Source organism: Bufo gargarizans, chromosome 8 (genome assembly GCF_014858855.1).
Source record: "Bufo gargarizans isolate SCDJY-AF-19 chromosome 8, ASM1485885v1, whole genome shotgun sequence".
Taxonomy (NCBI): Eukaryota; Metazoa; Chordata; class Amphibia; order Anura; family Bufonidae; genus Bufo; species Bufo gargarizans.
In genome coordinates this window covers 21,646,781-21,666,231 of record NC_058087.1, presented here as the reverse complement: position 1 = coordinate 21,666,231, position 19,451 = coordinate 21,646,781, and the positions used below count along the sequence as shown (strand labels likewise).

The 19,451-nt window shown below is 41.2% G+C and overlaps 1 protein-coding gene across 2 annotated transcripts in view; it reads right to left on the bottom strand.

Annotated features, from left to right (window-relative positions):
- Positions 1-8,806, bottom strand: part of LOC122945023 (cytohesin 1 interacting protein) — a 37,240-nt gene extending 28,434 nt beyond the window's left edge. Inside the window, exons 1-3 of one of the 2 annotated variants that reach the window (XM_044303820.1) lie at positions 8,659-8,806; positions 7,571-7,781; positions 1,177-1,232 (exon numbers count right to left, since the gene is read on the bottom strand). In XM_044303820.1, coding sequence (XP_044159755.1) covers positions 1,177-1,232; positions 7,571-7,738 — 224 coding nt within the window. In that variant the 5' untranslated portion in view covers positions 7,739-7,781; positions 8,659-8,806. The remainder of the gene's footprint in view (positions 1-1,176; positions 1,233-7,570; positions 7,782-8,658) is intronic. The other variant, XM_044303822.1, reaches the window with a different exon arrangement.
- Between the last annotated feature and the right edge of the window lie 10,645 nt (positions 8,807-19,451).

The following is a 19,451-nucleotide window of genomic DNA, read 5'->3' as shown; positions in this document are numbered from 1 at the left end:
AAATCCCTGGAGCAAAACTTCCTTTCTGGGATTCACGTCCCCACCTATCCTTGTTTGAATTTGATGGACTTATGTCTTTTTTAAACCGTATTAACTATGTAACTATGTAACATCCCATCTCCAGAAATCTAGTACCCATAACCTGCAATATTTTACATTTAAGAAAGACATCCAGGTCCCTCTTGAACTTGTTCAATAAATCAACCAGTCTGAAATCACGGTGTGCAGCTTAGGATCAGAATGGACATCGTGCAGTAGTCAGGTTGGGAAGTGAAGGGTCAAATTCCAGAAACAGGCAGAAATTGGTGCATGAACAGTCCAATGTATAACAGGGAAAGGTGCATAAAGTACAACTGGGTGGCCAGTCATTGGCTGTGGAACATTAGGGTCTGCGTGCTGGCCCTTTAACAGCCAGAAAGAGTGTACGCTCTCTACGGACAGTGAGAGGTGCTTTTGAAGCCTGCATGAGGGAACAGCAAGACTACTCCAGCAACCAGGCCCACTGGGAAGAAGGAGAGGAAGTCCAAAGATTCCAGGCTGCCTGAAAACAGGAGCAAAGGCAGTTGGTGAGCAGAGCGGCAGCTGTGTCCACCAGAGAGAGTGGAACGGCAGTGGGCATGGGCTGCCACTATAGGGATGGAAAGATTTTGAGGAAGGACAATAAATACCATCCTGGATTGGAAACTTAAATTAATAACAGCAAGGGCCCCATCTTGATTGACAAATTGTTAAGAATCATGTTGTAGAACATTTCTTGACAGGCTTAGATGGCACAGTAACATGAACAAGTTTTACTCTTACTATGCTTTAGTGTTTGGTTCATTGATTTTGTACCAGAGATTAGACATACGGGGAATTCCATCTCCTCTTAGGCTGGAACTGTCTCTAATTTCCTGACATCTGTTTCAGCCTGGTAGTGAGGCCGTTCCTTTTATCAATGGTCCCATCAAAAAAGTTTAACCAACGGATATCTACTGATTTATCTGTTTTCAATAATCAGATATATCCTTACAAGTCAAGGACCCTCATACACTCTTCATCTTCTGAACCTGGTTTTGTCACCATTTTGGCATCAGACACATCTCCATCAGACCGTGTGTATTAACCATCATTATACAGTATAATAACATTGTCCACTCTCACAAGACATTATAAGTTCTTTTGCTTAATACCGACCTGTTTGGTTCTGTCCCTGTTGAGTCAACCAGTGAATTTGATCTTGACTTGGTGAGCTATAAAGAAGGGAAATTCTGTCATTCACACATCTTTGATAGTTGACATTTCGTAGTTCTGAATAAGACGCTGCAGACCGACTTGTAAACATAAGGAACCTTCTCTATTCATCTTTAAGTTCATGTAAAACCTTCTAAAATTTCATGTAAAATCTGTGAATTGTCAACTGATCTATTAAAACCATCACCAGAGGTGACAATTCCACAATTTCACTGCTTTTACAGTAAATAAGCCATGTTTCCTCTGGAGATTGAACCTTTTTTTCTCCAGCCCTAGAGGACACTTCATTGCCTTTTGATGTGCCTGTTTTTTAAACACTTCCTATTTCTCTCTGGGCAAGGGATAAAAAGGTGACGAGCAATGAGAGTGTCTCAGACTACCAAAGCAGATTGTGCATAAGGCAGTCTGAGAATCTGGTGACTGTTTTACATAAAAGTAGAGGGGATATTGAGTGAGACAACCCATGGCAGCAACAGTGTAAAGGACGGCACCAGACAATGTTTACTATATAGTCTACATCTATAGTAGTGTTGAGCAGGATATTCGCTCGAATATTCGTCTTATTTTCGTTGAAATTGAATATTTGTCATTTTTGTATTTATCGCGACTAATATGCGGTTTAATCATTCGCATATTGCAATTTTTAAGCTTAGAATTAGAAGTTATAAATTATAACTTCTAATTGCCTTATAACTTATTAATAAGGCAACTTTCCTATTCTTTAATCTTGATGATCTAGATTTAACACAAATATAGCGCTATATTCTATGTCTTTATATTAATAAAAGAATCAAGATAGCGAAGTATTCTTTATTCTACATCAACGAAGATAGCGAAGTATTCTACATCAACGAAGATAGGGAAGTATTCTTCATCAACGAAGATAGCTTTGTTGATGTAGAATACTTTGCTATCTTCGTTGATGTAGAATACTTCGCTATCTTCGTTGATGTAGAATAATTCGCTATCTTCGTTGATGTAGAATCTATCTTAGTTGATGTAGAATATTTCGCTATCTTCGTTGATGTAGAATCTACATAAACGAAGATAGGGAAGTATTCTACATCTTCCTCAATTTAAGTTATTATCGCATTGCGATTACAACTTAGGCGATTTTGATAATGGTGGTATTGGGAGAATTAACGGTCGGATAACGAATATAGTACTATATCTAAGAATAGGGGATTATAAAAGTTGGATTCGCAATGCGGTTAATAAAAATAGCAAATATTATCGCATTGCGATTACAAATTAGCACTGCTAGATTCCATATTCGTTAACTTCGTTAATTCTAGCAAGCTGACCCATTCCATTAGAGACCCAGCAGCAGCTACAAGTTAAAATCGCAATGCGATTAATATAACGTGAATTAATTGCATTGGGATTTCAACTTAGACCTGGTTTACTAAATTACTTTCAATTAGCGAGGATGACGAATATATTTATTAGTCAAAGCGAAATATTCTCCATCTTTGCTAATTCAAGAAAGCCAACCATTGTAAACCAGGTACAAGTTAAAATCGTTATGCAATTTATTCAGGTTATATTATTCGCATTGTGATTGCAACTTGATTATCAAATCCGACAGTACATTCTAGCATGGATGCGTTCCCATGGTGATGGGGACGCTCCATGCGCATGGGAAGTAGATAGAGGTGGCAACAGGCATTGACTTGAGCTGGCAGGAAGCAGGGAATCATCTCTTAAAAGTACCGCCTTTTGAAAAGCTAGGGTAACAATAAAAAATAAAAAAATATGAATATTCGAAATAACGAATATATAGCACTATAGTCGAAATATTCGCGAATTTACGAAGTGCCGATATTCGATAAAATATTTCACTATTCGAATATTCGCGCTCAACACTAATCTATAGTAAATTTTTTATTGTGAACCAACGGGTCTCTTCTATATGTGTAGTTATTGTATATTTTCTTACTTTATAACTGGAGGAAAATAATTAAAAAAAAGTTTAATCTCCAGAGATGACAGAGCTTCTTTATGGTAAGGGCAGTAGAATTATCTACCTGGCTTTTGTAAAAAAAACTGTTGATAACCTCAGAAAAGACATACATTTTTTGAAATGAAACAATGTAGGTACAGTGGGGCAAAAAAGTATTTAGTCAACCATCAATTGTGCAAGTTCTCCCACTTAAAAAGATGAGAGAGGCCTGTAATTTTCATCATAGGTATACCTCAACTATGAGAGACATAATGAGGAGAAAAAATCCAGAAAATCACATTGATTTTTAAAGAATTTATTTGCAAATAATGGTGGAAAATAAGTATTTGGTCAATAACAAAATTTTATCTCAATACTTTGTTATATACCCTTTGTTGGCAATGACAGATGTCAAAAATTTTCTGTAAGTCTTCACAAGGTTTTCACACACTGTTGCTGGTATTTTGGCCCATTCCTCCATGCAGATCTCCTGCAGAGCAGTGATGTTTATTTAGGCTGTCGCTGGGCAACACGGACTTTCAACTCCCTCCAAAGGCTTTCTATTGGTTTGAGATCTGGAGACTGGCTAGGCCACTCCAGGACCTTCTTACGAAGCCACTCCTTTGTTGCCCGGGCGGTGTGTTTGGGATCATTGTCATGCTGAAAGACCCAGCCACGTTTCATCTCCAATGCCCTTGCTCATGGAAGGAGGTTTTCACTAAAAATCTCATGATACATGGCCCCATTCATTCTTTCCTTTACACAGATCAGTCATCCTGGTCCCTTTGCAGAAAAACAGCCCCAAAGCATAATGTTTCCACCCCCATGCTTCACAGTAGGGATGGTGTTCTTTGAATGCAACTTAGCATTCTTTCTCCTCCAAACACGACGAGTTTTTACCAAAAAGTTCTACTTTGGTTTCATCTGACCATATGACATTCTGCCAATCCTCTTCTGGATCATCCAAATGCTCTCTAGCAAACTTCAGATGGGCCCGGACATGTACTGGCTTAAGCAGGGGGACACGTCTGGCACTGCAGGATTTGAGTCCCTGGCGGTGTAGTGTGTTACTTATGGTAGCCTTTGTTACTTTGGTCCCAGCTCTCTGCAGGTCATTCACTAAGATCTTGCGTGCAGCCCCAGATCAAGGGAGATTATCAGTGATCTTGTATATCTTCCATTTTCTAATAATTGCTCCCACAGTTGATTTCTTCACACCAAGCTGCTTGCCTATTGCAGATTCAGTCTTCCCAGCCTGGTGCAGCTCTACAATTTTGTTTCTGGTGTTCTTCGACAGCTCTTTGGTCTTGGCCATAGTGGAGTTTGGAGTCTGACTGTTTGAGGTTGTGGACAGGTGTCTTTTATACTGATAACAAGTTAAAACAGGTGCCATTAATACAGGTAACGAGTGGAGGACAGAGGAGCCTCTAAAAGGGGTTCTGCAGTTTGCTTAAACTGATGATCTATCCTATGGATAGATCATCAGCATCTGATTGGCGCTGGTCCGACATCCGGGACCCCCGCCAATCAGCTGTTTGAAAGGGGAGCGGCTCTCCAGGAGCGCCGCAGCCTTCTCACTGTTTACCGCAGGCCCACTAGCATCACGACTTGTATCAACTGGCCTGTGAACAGAGCTTAGCCACGCCCAGGCCAGTTGATACTAGTCGTGACGTCACTGGGCCTGCGGTAAACAGTGAGAAGGCCGCCGCGCTCCTGGAGAGCCGCTCCCCTTTCAAACAGCTGATTGGCGGTGGTCCCGGATGTCGGACCACCGCCGATCAGATGCTGATGATCTATCCAGAGGATAGATCATCATTTTAAACAAACTGCAGAACCCCTTTAAAGAGGACGTTACAGGTCTGTGAGAGCCAGAAATCTTGATTGTTTGTAGGTGACCAAATACCTATTTTACCAAGGAATTTACCAATAAATTCATTAGAAATCCTACAATGTGATTTCCTGTATTCTTTCCCCCCCATTCTGTCTCTCATAGTTGAAGTGTACCTATGATTAAAATTACAGGCCTCTCTCATCTTTTTAAGTGGGAAAACTTGCACAATTGGTGGCTGACTAAATATTTTTTTACCCCACTGTAAATATTATACTGTAAAATTATATAATCCTTGAGGTTCCAGCCTGATGATCATTTTATACCATTTTAATCACTCATTGGTTCATTCATTTTTGAGGTTTTTGCCTTCATATGGATTAATAGGTGGGGCTAAGATCTAAGCTTCCCCCTACCACCTCTTCCCTTCTATCCACGCATGTCCTCTTCTTTCCCTAGTTTGAACTTGATGGACATACATTTTTTTTAAACCATACTACTGTAGGTCATACATGTTGGATCCCAGTGGAACACTGCACAAAATAACCTTGCATTGTGTGTTGCCAGGGGTGGATCTCACCACAATTCAATCAGAACTGACTAGTGTAAGGGTGAACGTAACTCCTGTGAAGCCCATTCAGCTGCACAGGGACTCATATGAGCAGGTGACCCTTACAAGCTGTAAAGCAGTAGCTGAAGTGCCCAGCTGCTCTGCTAAGTTGAAAGTGGGGTTAACAAGCTGACGGGAGGGGAGCTCAGCAGTACAATGGGGTGGGGCTTAGCGGTATGATGGTGCCTAGATACAAACATTTGATTGGGGCCCCAAAAATGCAAATTCAGCATCTTAAGGTTGCTGATAAGTGCACTATTGACTGATTGCTATCTTTCTTACACAAAATTCAATGCATCAATTTGCTTCATCATGACTCTCTCCTGTAAGACATGATTGTGCTTGCTCCTACATTTTAAACCATGCCAGGTCAAGACAAAAACAATTCTCAGTTCCAGTCAGGTATTTCTTAAGCAACACTTTACATTTGCCTTTTAAGTTGTTGCAGTGTGATGAGGTGCAAGGGTTTGACATCTAAAAGGAAAGTTTGCAGGTCGGTATTTTGAGATGGTCTACTCTCAATGATGGGAAAATTAAGTCATGGAGCTTTGTCTGGTTTAGAAAAGCCTTTTCAAACAACCTAAAGATATGCAATAAATTAATTTACTTCTGGCTACAAGAGGCCTCAGATCTTATGTAAAGTACTAGACGGCCTCTCAAGACCACATTTCCTCTCCATTTAAATTAGATAAATCCAGTACAACAATGCTAAATAATTTGGCACTATACCTCTATATCTTTTCTAAATTCATGGGCTGTGTGACCTTTCACAAGCCAAGGCTCGTTCACCAAAATTCTTGTACAAGTAGTAGAAATAATTACAGTGGTGTTGCCCAGCTGAATCAAGAATCATAGTGTTATCATTATTAGTAGTGAGCAATCACTAACAGAAGATACTTGACTGGCTACTGGGGGCAACACTTCCATTTTCTCTGTACTAATGTATATAAAAAAAAACCCTCAAATTTCTTTATCTAATATTATATTACTCAATGAACACTTCCCCCTGACCACTGGACACAAAAGGTTTGCAGTCTGTAACTATGGAGATACATAGGTTTGTATAAGTTGTATACACTGGCCATCTCATAAAAATAACAATAAATAATCACCAGTTCCTACTATTGGCCATTATTTTCATGCATGGTAAAGAGAGCACTACTTTGGGTTTCTGGGCAATATAAATGTGTTGTCTGGGTGATGCGCTTCCTCATTATGGAGAGGGCGTAGTATGTGTATGGACTGGGGAGTATTGTAGGGCAGACAATGTTCCTCTGGGTTTCTGGGAAAAATATATGCAAATTAGTATGTCTAACATTAGCTGTCATCAGAAAGAATTACCTTTATTTTCTTTTTTTGTCAAGAAAGCTAATTTGCATATCTTTGTTTTTTTGGGAAAGATAGTTAAATTAACTTTACTGACAAAACGGATATGATGCCAGCTGCCATTAGACATGTTCTCTTTCTCTCCATCTCTAAAAAATATGAGACCAGATTGTATTATAAACCAATTTCTATGGCAATTGGTGCATATTTGATTCAGACATGAATCAAATTGTTTTAAAAAAAAACTAGAATTTTATGAAATTCACTCATTTACTTGCATTGCCTTGTAATAGGTTTGGTCTATATGTCTTAGTAAAGGAACATTTGATTGTCATATTTTTTTCACCAGGATAGGTAGATAGATAGATAGATAGATAGATAGATAACTACTTTCTAGTGGCTAAATCACCAGCAAGTGTTAATCCTATTAAATGATAATACTTTCAGTCTTTTTGATTTTAAGAGTTTGTGTTATAAATCATCTGAAAATGCACCATCTAAAGTTAAATGTTCTACAAGCAAGTTAAGAAGTCCCCAGTTGTGTTTACAGTTCCATATATCCTCTTGTCCATATGGTTTTAGTTCATTTTTAAAAACATTTTGCCTCCTACAGTTTTTACACTTGACCTACCTGTTTGTGGCCCCTTGGTAATGTTGCTAAGGCTTGTGCCAAGTAATGACTCCCTCTACCACCATCCAAGCCGTTACTCCACAATGCTTTGGAACATGCTCCGGAATCGCTACAAACAAGATGAGATCCACCACTTATGTCCATTGTCCTGGGCCTCATCATAGACATGATGATGGTCTGCCAGCCAGTTCTCTACTCATAAATTTCATATCTGCTTAGAGAAGAGAAAATACATTGCCTGCTGTAAATGAGAACGGAAATCTAGTCTTTGTGGTTTCCTATGTAAAGCTTGCAAACTTTATGTGAGACCAGAGGAGCTTTATGTGTCTAGGTTAACCCTTGCACAACAAATTCTTCTTAAACCTGACAACTGAGAAACATTGACAAAACAAATGTGCGTACAGGAAGATTGCAAAATAGTTTCTCATAGGATCTCATTCTCAGAATATGCATCATAAAGGCAAATTAGACTGAGAGCTCCACTGGGGACAGGGGCTGGCATGTGAGTGATTATAATTACAGCTCATTTTTTAAAACCGCCTTCCCCATTACCTTGCAGGAGAGAAGGATCCAGATGGAAGGGGTGGCTAAAAATTAAGTACATTCAATGCCATTTTAATACTTGCATACATAAACATGCATATATAAGGGATCATTAAAGGGATTCAATATCTTTCTTACTTTATGACATGCCACATTTCATAAAAACTAATATTGGAGAAGTTGAGACCACCACTAATGTCTAAATAGAGGGGTAGACAATGTCAACTATGACCAATCTCTCATGATTTTTTTTAGGTGGATATGGCCATAGCCAAGATTCCTTCAAAGTGGGTTTGTAATACTACTGAAACACACAAGCAAAAAGTCAAATGGAGAAGAATGAATAAAGTCTGGAGCCATGGGTCCAAAGAGCGGCACCAAGGTTATTTTCAGACAAGGCTGTTTGACATCAGAACATCTTGCTTCTTAAGGCTGACTGGTGGCTACAGGTTACCTTTTCTTCAATGTCACATGACCCTAACCTTAGTGTGCTGTCCATTGGTTTTAACCATTTTAGCATTTATGTGTCTTCTATTTTCTCTTACCTTACCCTGCTGATAAGTATAACTTTCTTCCTTTTTCTTCTTCTCGCAGATGTGCTTCTCGCTGTTCCCCACGCTTCCTCTTTAACCCTTCACATCCACGCAATTTCTCACCCTCCAAGTCGAAGAGGCAGTGAGTTGATTTAGTCTTTCGGTGGAGACATCAGATACTGCAACTAAACTATGTCAGTTTAATGACAAGTCATTTATCAGGACTTGACAGAGGAATTCAGGGTGTGTCAGGCTTGTCACAGAATTCTTGAAATTCACAAAAATGAGAATATATAGTAAATTATATATTTATCATGACATTAGAAATTAGATATGAAGGAAGCCATAAAAGCAATTAGATTCAACCATAGGTGTTCTGTGAGTGATTTGGGCTCGTGAACATGTCCATGAACCCATTACTAGCCTTCACAGCCATGGTACACTCAGTTTTGGTTCATAAATTATATTTAAGGAGAACACAAGATGTAAACTACAAATTGGCGTGGTGATGAAAAGCAAGAAGTGCTCAACCCCATATGCAGTGGTGCATCTATACCGGGGGGGCAGATCCTGCACTTGTGGTCCGCTGCTAATGCCATTCCCTAGCCAAAATGCATACAATAGAGGACACCCATAGGCCCATAGCGCACCACAAGTACAACAATAGACATCCTACACAGAATAACAAATGTGTGGGCTCAGAGCTCTCTCCCTCCTCCCATTCTAAGCATGGTTGCATGCTGGAGGTAACTGGGAGTTTGCTCTGAGTCAGACCTTGCGCTCCTGTAATTGGCCCAATGGCTCCTGGTATTGCCCATACGGCACAGGTAGGTTTAGCGTTAGGTCCCGAGCTACTTGAGAAACCTTGGCGCGGTGCTTGGGCTCAGACATGTCCTCCACAGTAGGATATGTTGGCTAATCTCTCAATTTTACATCAGTATGAGAGTTTAGTAAGACCGCAGAGGGCATCTGTCTTTGTATAAGTTATTGGTAAGGAGAACTCACTTACATTTCTTTTCTTGTAAGTTGTGCCCCCTCCCTTCCTTTCTGACAATGGGTTGAAGCTCATTTTCCTAATGCAGAGTGGTTAGTTTTTTGTTGGGTTCAATCAATTGTTCTCATGTTGTGTTGCTTTAGATTAGGGGTCAGCAGCCTTTGGCACTCCAGCTGCTGTAAAACTACAACTCCCAGCATGCAAACATGATTGGCTGTTCTTCTAACTCCCACAGAAGTGAATGAAGCATTCTGGGAGTTGTTGTTTCTGAACAGCTGGAGTGCCGGAGGTTGACGATCCTTGATCTTCTTCTCACAATCCAGTACAGAGGTAACATAGTAACATAGTAACATAGTACATAAGGCCGAAAAAAGACATTTTTCCATCCAGTTCGGCCTGTCATCCTGCAAGTTGATCCAGAGGAAGGCAAAAAAAAAAAAAAAAAAAAAACTGTGAGGTAGAAGCCAATTTTCCCCACTTTAGTGGAATAAATATGCTGGGTGGTTACAAGTCCTATAGGGCACTGAAGCTTAATGGTTACAGCTCACTCTAAGTGCTACTGCTACTTTAATGCTCCAAAACATACTCAAACATTGTTTCTAATTTAAGCACTGTAATTTTCTTTCAGGTCTCTGTTCATTTCACAGGACCTACAGGCTTATGGCATTTCCATACAATTTGCAGTAGCCCCTACTGACTAAACTATACCTATCTCACTCTCGTTCAGTCTACTATCCTATAATACTGAACCAATCAGGCCACACAACAGGCCTCAGGGCAGCCAGCTGTCCACCAGTTCTCCTCCACACAGCTGTATCCTCCTCCTGGTATGAGTTTAGCACTACCCAATGCACCTTAGCTTTCATCTGGACTGGCACCTCTAACAACCCCAGCACACTCCCGAGAACTGACCACTCCCAGACAAACAAAATGGCTGAGCCATGCCACCCTACCAATGTCCCACATAGTTATCTCAGTCCTAGAGTATATTATTATGCCCCCGGCTGCCATACTGGCTGCTTCTCTGGCATGCATGGTGCTGTACTCAGCTCCAGTGCTGCCCATGTGAGGGAGACTGGTAGGCTGTGTGTGTGTGGGTGGCCTTGTTGTAGTGCCCCCATGCTGGAAAGTCAGGCTCACACCACCAGTGTCTACGATCATTGTGCTCCTGCCGTAATGATCTATGGTTAGGCGAAATATATACATATGGAGAAAAGAACAGTTCAGTACAGCTGCTAGTCTCCTTAGGAGTAGGCACCCTGTTAAGATCACTTTAAGAGTCAACAGTAAATTCTCATAGAGGTGAGAAGGAACCCAAGGGTAACAGCAAAAGACCAACAGAAGCATCTACAAACTGCAAAAACCTTTGTTCAGACTGGTCAAGAATGGTATTCAGGAAAGAATACCACGAAGGAAGCTGTTGCAGTGCAAAAAAACAATATTGTGGCCTATCTCAAGTTTGCCCAACACCACCTGGGTCTCCCACAATGTTTATTAGAAAATGCTCTTTGGAGAGATAAAAAAAAAGTGGAACTTTCTAGCATAAATGCACAATACTACGTTAAGAGGAAAACAACATTACATCCCAACTGTGCAGCATGGTGTAGAAAGTGTCATGGTTTGGGACAGCTTTTTTTTACACGAGAATGTATGAGCAGAAGTCCAATCCATGTCTTCAAGCTGAAGAGACATTAGATGATGCGACGATGATCCGAAGCACACAAGTAAATCAACTGAATCCCTGAAAAAGATTTGTGTTTTGCAATAGCCAATTCACAGTCGTGACCTTAACTCTATCAAGACGCTGTGGCATAAAAAGGGCCGTGCATAAAAGGCATCAAGGAAATATCCATGAAGTGTAAAACATTTGCAGGGAGTAATGGTCCATAAATCCTCCTCAACGTTGTGCAAATCTTATTTGCATTTACAGGAAATGATTGGTGGAGGTATTGGCTGCTGAATGTGGATCTACTAAATTCAAGGATTCACTTACTTTCTATCTGCCCCTGCCCCTAGATGTTTATTCAATGGGCTCAATAGACATGATGGGTACAACAATTTGTGTGTTATTAGTTTGGCTAGATTGTGTTTATCTATAAATGTGAGTTAGATAACAGACCACATTGTATTAGTAATCCATACAGAAATCTAGATAAGTGGTTCCATTCCTTTTTCTTAAAACTTTAGGCAAGAGTCCCCAAACTGGAGCCCCCACCTATATAGTGATACATCATAAATGTCCGAACTTAGAACACCCTATTCAAATTTATTGTGGCCATTGCAGGGGCGGATTGGCCATAGAACTTACAGAGAAATTTCCCAGTGGGCGGATGCCCAGAGGGCCACTCAAGACCTCTTGATGGCCGCAGGCCAGGTACATAATGATCTGATGCTCTAAGGCCACAAGTTCCCTCCTGAACTCAACTGTATTACCATCTTCATGATGGTGATACTGTTAAATACTGTGGTTGGGGCGGCAGGATTTTGTGTTGCCCTGTGGTATTTGGTTCTGCTGTATTCTGTGCTGCACTATAGTATTACAGGCCCCACAAAATTCTGGCCGTCTTCTGTTAGTTTGGACCCACCTCGAACATGGGGCCACTATAAAAAAAAAATCCAGGGCCACTTTAAGTTTCCAATGTGCTCTTGAGCCACTGGGAATGGAACAATCTGATACTGTTAAAGGTTGGGCACCATTGCTCTTACTGAAAGTCAAGTATGAAACTATTACCATTTTTTTTCTGTAGAGAATAATTTCTGTTTCTTTAATTATTCTGAATTATAAAGCCCACAAATTCCATTTATTAAAATTGCTACAGTAAGAATAGTCATGCTCTGCTATATTTTCATTCATTCCAGTACTCCTTGTATTAGATACTACAACTCATCTTCGGCAGTTTTTTTAAAGGCCATCTGTCCCTATGACACTGGCTGACCTGTTCCATGTGCACTTGGCAGCTGAAGGCATTTGTGTTGGTCCCATGTTCATATGTGCCTGCATTACTGATAAAAATGATGTTTTAATGTATGCAAATGAGCCCTTAGGAGCAACGGGGGCGTTGCCATTAAACTTAAAGGTTCAGCTCTCTTTGAAACTGCCACACCCCCTGCACTTTGATTGACAGGGCCAGGCGTGATGAGGTTTTCACTACCTGGTCCTGTCAATCAAAGTGCAGAGGGTGTGGCAGTTACAGAGAGAGCAGAGCCTCTAAGTCAGGCATCCTCAAACTGCGGCCCTCCAGCTGTTGTAAAACTACAACTCCCACAGTTCCCTGCTGTAGGCTGTTACCTGACGGCTGTTCGGGCATGCTGGGAGTTGTAGTTTTGCAACAGGTGGAGGGCCGCAGTTTGAGGATGCCAGCTCTAAGTGTAACAGCAACCCCCCCATTGCTCCCAGTTGCATTTTTCTCAGCAGTGCGGACACACATGAACATGGGACCAACACAGATGCCTTCAGCTGCCAAGCGCACATGTAACAGGTCAGCCGGTGTCATAGGTACAAATCTGCTAATAGATGCCCTTTAGGCCTCATGTACACGACCATGCCGTTTTTTTGCAGTCCGCAAACTGCGGATCTGCAAAAAACGGAAGCCGCCCGTGTGCATTCCGCAATTTGCGGAACGAAACGGGCGGCCCATTATAGAAATGCCTATTTTTGTCCGCAAAACGGACAGGAATAGGACATGTTATATTTTTTGGGCGGGGCCACGGAACGGTGCAACGGATGCGGACAGCACACAGAGTGCTGTTCGCATCTTTTGCGGCCCCGTTGAAGTGAATGGGTCCGCACCGAGCCACCAAAACTGCGGCTCGGACGCGGACCCGAACTACTGTCGTGTGCATGAGGCCTTAAGTGAACTTCTGGAACTTCCTGGTAGATGGCACAGATGTGTCCACTTTTACCTTATTTGCTCAAGAAGTCCAATACTCATAAAACACAATAAATTCAATATTGCAACATGCTAACAAAACCCTTTCATTGAAATATTAAGTGACAGACAATCATCTTCTACCAAAGCCACAGAGATTACCCTGAGTCTGCTTGTCCTACGAGTTTTAATCTTGACGAATAACAAGTGTGATTATGAGTCAGAGTTTCAATAATGAAATGAGTTCATTTCCTTCATTTAGATTAAGCATTTTTTTATTTAATGCATTTTTTTCTGATTGTGATTGAAATCATGAGCAGCGTTTGGTAAAACATAAATATTCCAAGAACTTAAATTAATACATATATATATATTGCTGAAATGCAGGGCTAATTGAAGCAGATGTATGAATGAGACGCACAGGAAATATAAGATATAAGATGTAAATAAATGACTAAAATCAAACATACATCAGCAGCATCAATGTACAAATAGAGCAATGTGGGTAGTTTTATAAAGGACTCAACTTATCATTCTCCCCCGCATTACACCGTCATGCATGTGGAGGTCCGAGGTCCTAAGGTAAAGATAAAACTAAGGTCCTTTAAATGAGCTGCTCGACCCTACCACATTTCTACACTTGAGAAAAGAAGTCCTAGTTCCACCATCTCATTATCCAGTTCCTTGTTAGCCAAGTATGTGGAAACCATATGCCTGTGAGAGTCTCACCTTCCGTCCCACAACCGTCTGCATCCATTCAGAACAGATCCGTTTGTATTATCTTTAACATAACCAAGACGGATCCGTCTTGAACACCATTGAAAGTCAATGGGGGACGGATCCGTTTTCTACTGTGCCAGATTGTGCCATAGAAAACTGATCCGTCCCCATTGACTTAGAAATTTTACATTGTGTGCCAGGACGTATCCATTTGGCTCAGTTTCATCAGACGGACAGTCCGCCTCCAAAGCGGAATGGAGACGGAACGGAGGCAAACTGATGCATTCTGAGCGGATCCTTTTCCATTCAGAAGGCATTAGGGCAAAACTGATCCGTTTTGGACCGCTGGTGAGAGCCCTGAACGGATCTCACAAACGGAAAGCCAAAACACCAGTGTGAAAGTAGCCTTAGATGTGGTCCTATCAGATTCCTTCATCATTAAGCATAGAATTTAGTAGATTCACATAGGAACCCTTTTGTTTTAAATTTCAAGGGGCTATCACAGCAAAACGTCAGTGGTGTCCCACCGGAATACATATTTCCTGCATGTCAAGAAGGACCAGGGGGGAACCGAGAATCATTCGGTAGCCGCAGGGTATCGGTTATGCGAGTATGATTTATTTATTTTTAATAATTTGTATCACCCAGACAACCACTTTAAAAATATGTTACCATTTATAGTCTTATCATTTTATCTAAGTTGTAGATTAGTAGAGCAGCTGTCAGGAAATTCTGATGATAGACTTATATTATAAAGCAATATACTAATATTTGAAGCAGTACACTTTAGCATAGATGTCCTGTATATGAAATCCGTTTTTAGATATTTTCACCAGCCACTTATGACATGGCTTATTTTTCACTGTTTAGCTGCCAACAGCATAGTACTGAGGCACTGGTGACATCTGAATGAGCCTGTGTAGAGCTCCAAATGTATGCACAGACAGATAATTCTGGATGCTTGCAGCCACCACTAGAGGGAGCTCATTAGTTTACTGCATACAGAGAACTCCAGCTGCCTGCAGCCATCTCTAGAGGTAGAAAAAAAAATTTGCATCGCTACTTCCCAAAACCCATAACTTTTTTATTTTTCTTTCTATGTAGTTGTGTGAGGGTTTGATTTTTGCGGGATGACTTGTATTTTTCATTGGTATCATTTTAGAGTAAATTACGCTTTTTGATCACTTGTTATTAAGCAATTCTATCCTTTTTTTTTACGGCATTTACCATAGGGGATAGTTTACATGATATTTATGTAGTCCAGGTTGTTATGGATGCGGCAATACCAAACATATGGGGGAGATTTTTTTTTTCATTGAAAAGCATACTTTCAATGGGAGAAAAAAAGCCTTTTTTCATGGAATTTTTTTATTTAATACATTTTTTATTTTTACCACTCAATAGTCCCACAAGGGGACTATAACAGACAGTATTTTGATTTATTTTAAAATGCAATGCACTCTCTATAGTGCATTGCATTTTAATGGCAATGCTATCCTGACATAGCTGCCAGAGATGCGCAGCCTGCTGGAAATTACTCAAGGCTATTCTGGGGCCTACATGAGACCCCAGCCAGCCTTCACACACATCGGCACCCGCAATCCCATTTGCGGGGTGCCGATGGGAGACAGAGGGAGTCCGCTCCCTCTGTCAGCACTTTACATCCGGTGGGAGCCATTGTCCACGGCATGTAAAGTGTTAAGCAGCCTGGATCAGCACTTCTGTTGGTCCAGACTGTTAGAGCAGGGCCGTGGCTCTCATGTGAGAGCTGGGCCCCCACTCCCCAGATTGGTCAGCATCTGACACTCAAAATCCCCACCAATCAGCTGGGAACGGAGCTGTTGTACCCCGGCATCGTCATTACGCCGTGGATGGAAACTTCTGTTTTCAGCTCTGTCCACCGTTGATTGTGACATCGGCGACTGCCCCAAACTGCTGATCGGTAGAGGTGCTTAGTCTGCAAGAAATGGTTTAAATTACCTTCTTCGGCCATCCAGTTCTCTAGTGTACGGTTAGCTTGAGTCCAGTCTGTTATGTAAGAGTAACAAATCTCTATGGTCGAGGTTCCTATGCGTTTTCTGTCTCATCTCTTGGCCCTTGAAGCTATAGAACTCCTTGATTACATATATTGGCTTAAAAAAAAGTTTGACAAATTCTTGAGTCTTAGTATCTGTGTTAAAACCTTCGCTCTGTAGTACATCTCTGGGGCATCACAATTTACAACTTATGATCTTCTGTAATTCTTAATATTAATGATTGACTTCAAATGCTAAAATTGTTGGGAAAGTGGCCCATAAATGAAGTGCGAGACAATCTCTTTACGTTGAAATATTGAAGACTTTCATCCACCATTACGTTTGATAAATCTTACCATCTCAGGCATAAATTTTACACTAATTATTAGCCTCCTTTTCCCTCCCCTGCCTGCTCCTTTTATTCATCGACCCCTTTCATTATATAATCTTCTGGATGAGCGGTTTGATCTCGCCTTGGGTATACTATGTCTGGTGCATTATGAATGTCTACCTCTTTTTTTCTCACTTTGAACTTATGTTGCTTTTATATATTTCCAATTACTGTTTAGTACTTATGAGCTGACAATTCCCAGCGATACATACTAATGTTTCAACAGAAAAGTGTTCTATATATTCAATACTAAAGAGGAGCTATCAACTCAAATGAAGCTATATTGGAGCCTTTAAAACCTCGAAAAATGATTTGTCTCTGCCTGTAACTTAACTTTTCATTCCATTTACCTAAGGTAGAGTTTCAGAAGCCATATTTTCGATCAGCCTTAGAGTTTCAGGAACCATATTTTCGATCAGTCTATGTTAAATATTTTAGTAGCATCGTTTCTAGTCTTGTTTAAACTTCCTACTATGCTATTATTCACCAAGTACATGTCCTCACAATAGAATGACGCTTGTGATCACTTTTCAGTAGTCCTCTTATTATCATATGTGATAATTACAGGACAGGATCATATTACTCACAATAAGTGACGGGGATAGCTCAGCTCAGGGGCGTAACTACCATAGCGGCAGACCATGCGACTGCTATGGGGCCTAGGGCAAGATAGGGCCCAGTTTGCATCATCCCCTCTTCTACTGGGGATGAAAACTTGGTCAGGACTCTACCCTCTAAAGGAACCACTTCTAGCAAATGAGGCAGTGGAAAAAATTACCCAAGGATCATTGAAACGGGTTTAGGCGGAAACCCTTCTGTCCTGTGTGGGGGGCCTGGTTTGATCCTTGCTATGGGACCCTTACTTCCCTATGTACACCACTGGCTCATCTCTTCCTTTCTTCTTTCCTTTCCTGCACATTGGCGTCTCAACAAATCACAGAGCATGATCACAACACCCTCCCATAGAAGATAATGAGTCACTTTGATGAATCATCAAGATCCCTTTGCAATTGCCAACCAAAGATGTCTTAGATCTGCTTGATGGGAGACAAGTCCAGAGACGCTGCAGGCCATAGTAGCACATTTAGGCCATGCAGGCTGCTCACTAGTGTTGAGTGAATCGAAGTATCTGAAGTGGAATTCGATCCAAATTTCAGGAAAAATTTGATTTGCCGCAAAGCTGAATTTCCTTACGCTTAGCGATAAGGAATAATTTTTCCCTGAAATGGTGGTAAAAACAAAAAAATACATACTTACCTTATCCATTTGCGTGCTTGGTGACGTATGACATTACCACGGTGGCCAGCATGATGACATCATCACGTCACCACGTAAGATTTCACACGGCTTCTTCAATAAAGTGACCTCTACGGGATCAAATGCATAAGGTTAGTAATATATATTTTTATTTTTACCGGATTAACCCCCTGAATGTTAATCTCAGTGTAACAAGGCGCCGAAGGCGCACTCGGTCTCCCAACAGCCGCAGACCTGCTGCTTAGCCTTGGGAGCGAGGATCTGTGTTTGCCCTCGTTTCCAGGGTGGCTTTGCTAGCTGGGAGGCTCCCTGCTCCTAGGTCTGCCTTGAGCGCCGAGCTGATCACTCGGTGCTCGACTTGTCTGTCTGTCGGTCATGTGACGCAGGCCACGTCACATGACCCTCACTCCCCACTATAAATACAGGCAACCTGCCTTCTGGCTACAGGGCAAGAGGGGTTCAATGCGCTTTGTCACAAAGCAAAATTTCTTTGTGAAATTCGACGAAGCAGCCAAATCAAATTTTTCATAACTTCGCTCATCTTTACTGCTCACAGTAGCACAAGCAACTTGCAGCCTGGCGCTATCCTGTTGAAAAATAGCTACTGTACATTATGCCCCCCCCCCCCCCCCACACTATGATCCAAGGAGTAGGACCGGTGTGATGTTCCCTTGTGAAGACCTCTACATGGCATCTATCTGACAGAGCACTAAAAAAAGGTCTCTCATTTCAAGGTTTCTTCCCTCTCAGTTTGTGATAAGCGGTGATAACTGGCACGTTGACGAACAGAAGGCATCGTACAATCATCCCACATGACTTGATCTGATTTTTGAGGTTTGGTGTGGCTTTAAAAACTTTGCTTTTAATCTAGCTTGTATGCCCCTCCCACAGACTGGAGCTAGGTGTTTGAAAATGTCTTCATCTGCAGATCTTAGTGACACCTGCTACTTCCTCGATTTGCATAACCTTACATCTTGTTGCTCTTGGTAATGTAATTTCAATGTTGAGGAGTGCACATATTGTATTCTGGAAAATGGGCTAAAATGACCAGTGCCAGTAACAGAAATTATAGCAGTTGAATGGAGAAGTGAGTGATGAACCATACAAATAGGCAACACATTTAATGTGATACATTTTTGCCCCAAAAGGCGCAATAGGGCAAATTTACAAATTGAGCCAGAAATCTGCCATACATGCCTTGCATCGTATTTGTTAAAGAAGTACTCCGACAAAAATGTATATTCACTGACCTGTTAGAAAGCTACATGGTGTAAACTGAAGGTAATTTTCTTACTAGTGACTGTATTTGTGAGTTATAACCTCCCTTCTGATCCTCTATCTCATGTGACCAGCACACTGACTTTCCAAATAACACAGCATCTTATGTGTGGACAGGAAGATAGTTTCTCTATGTATTCCTATGGGAGCCTCAATTTCAGTCTCATAGGAATGAATAGAGTAGTAACTGACTTCCTGTCCTGTGTCCATTGGAGATCAGAGAGTTGGTCACATGACACAGATAAGGATCAGAAGGGAGGTTATAACTCACAAATACAGTC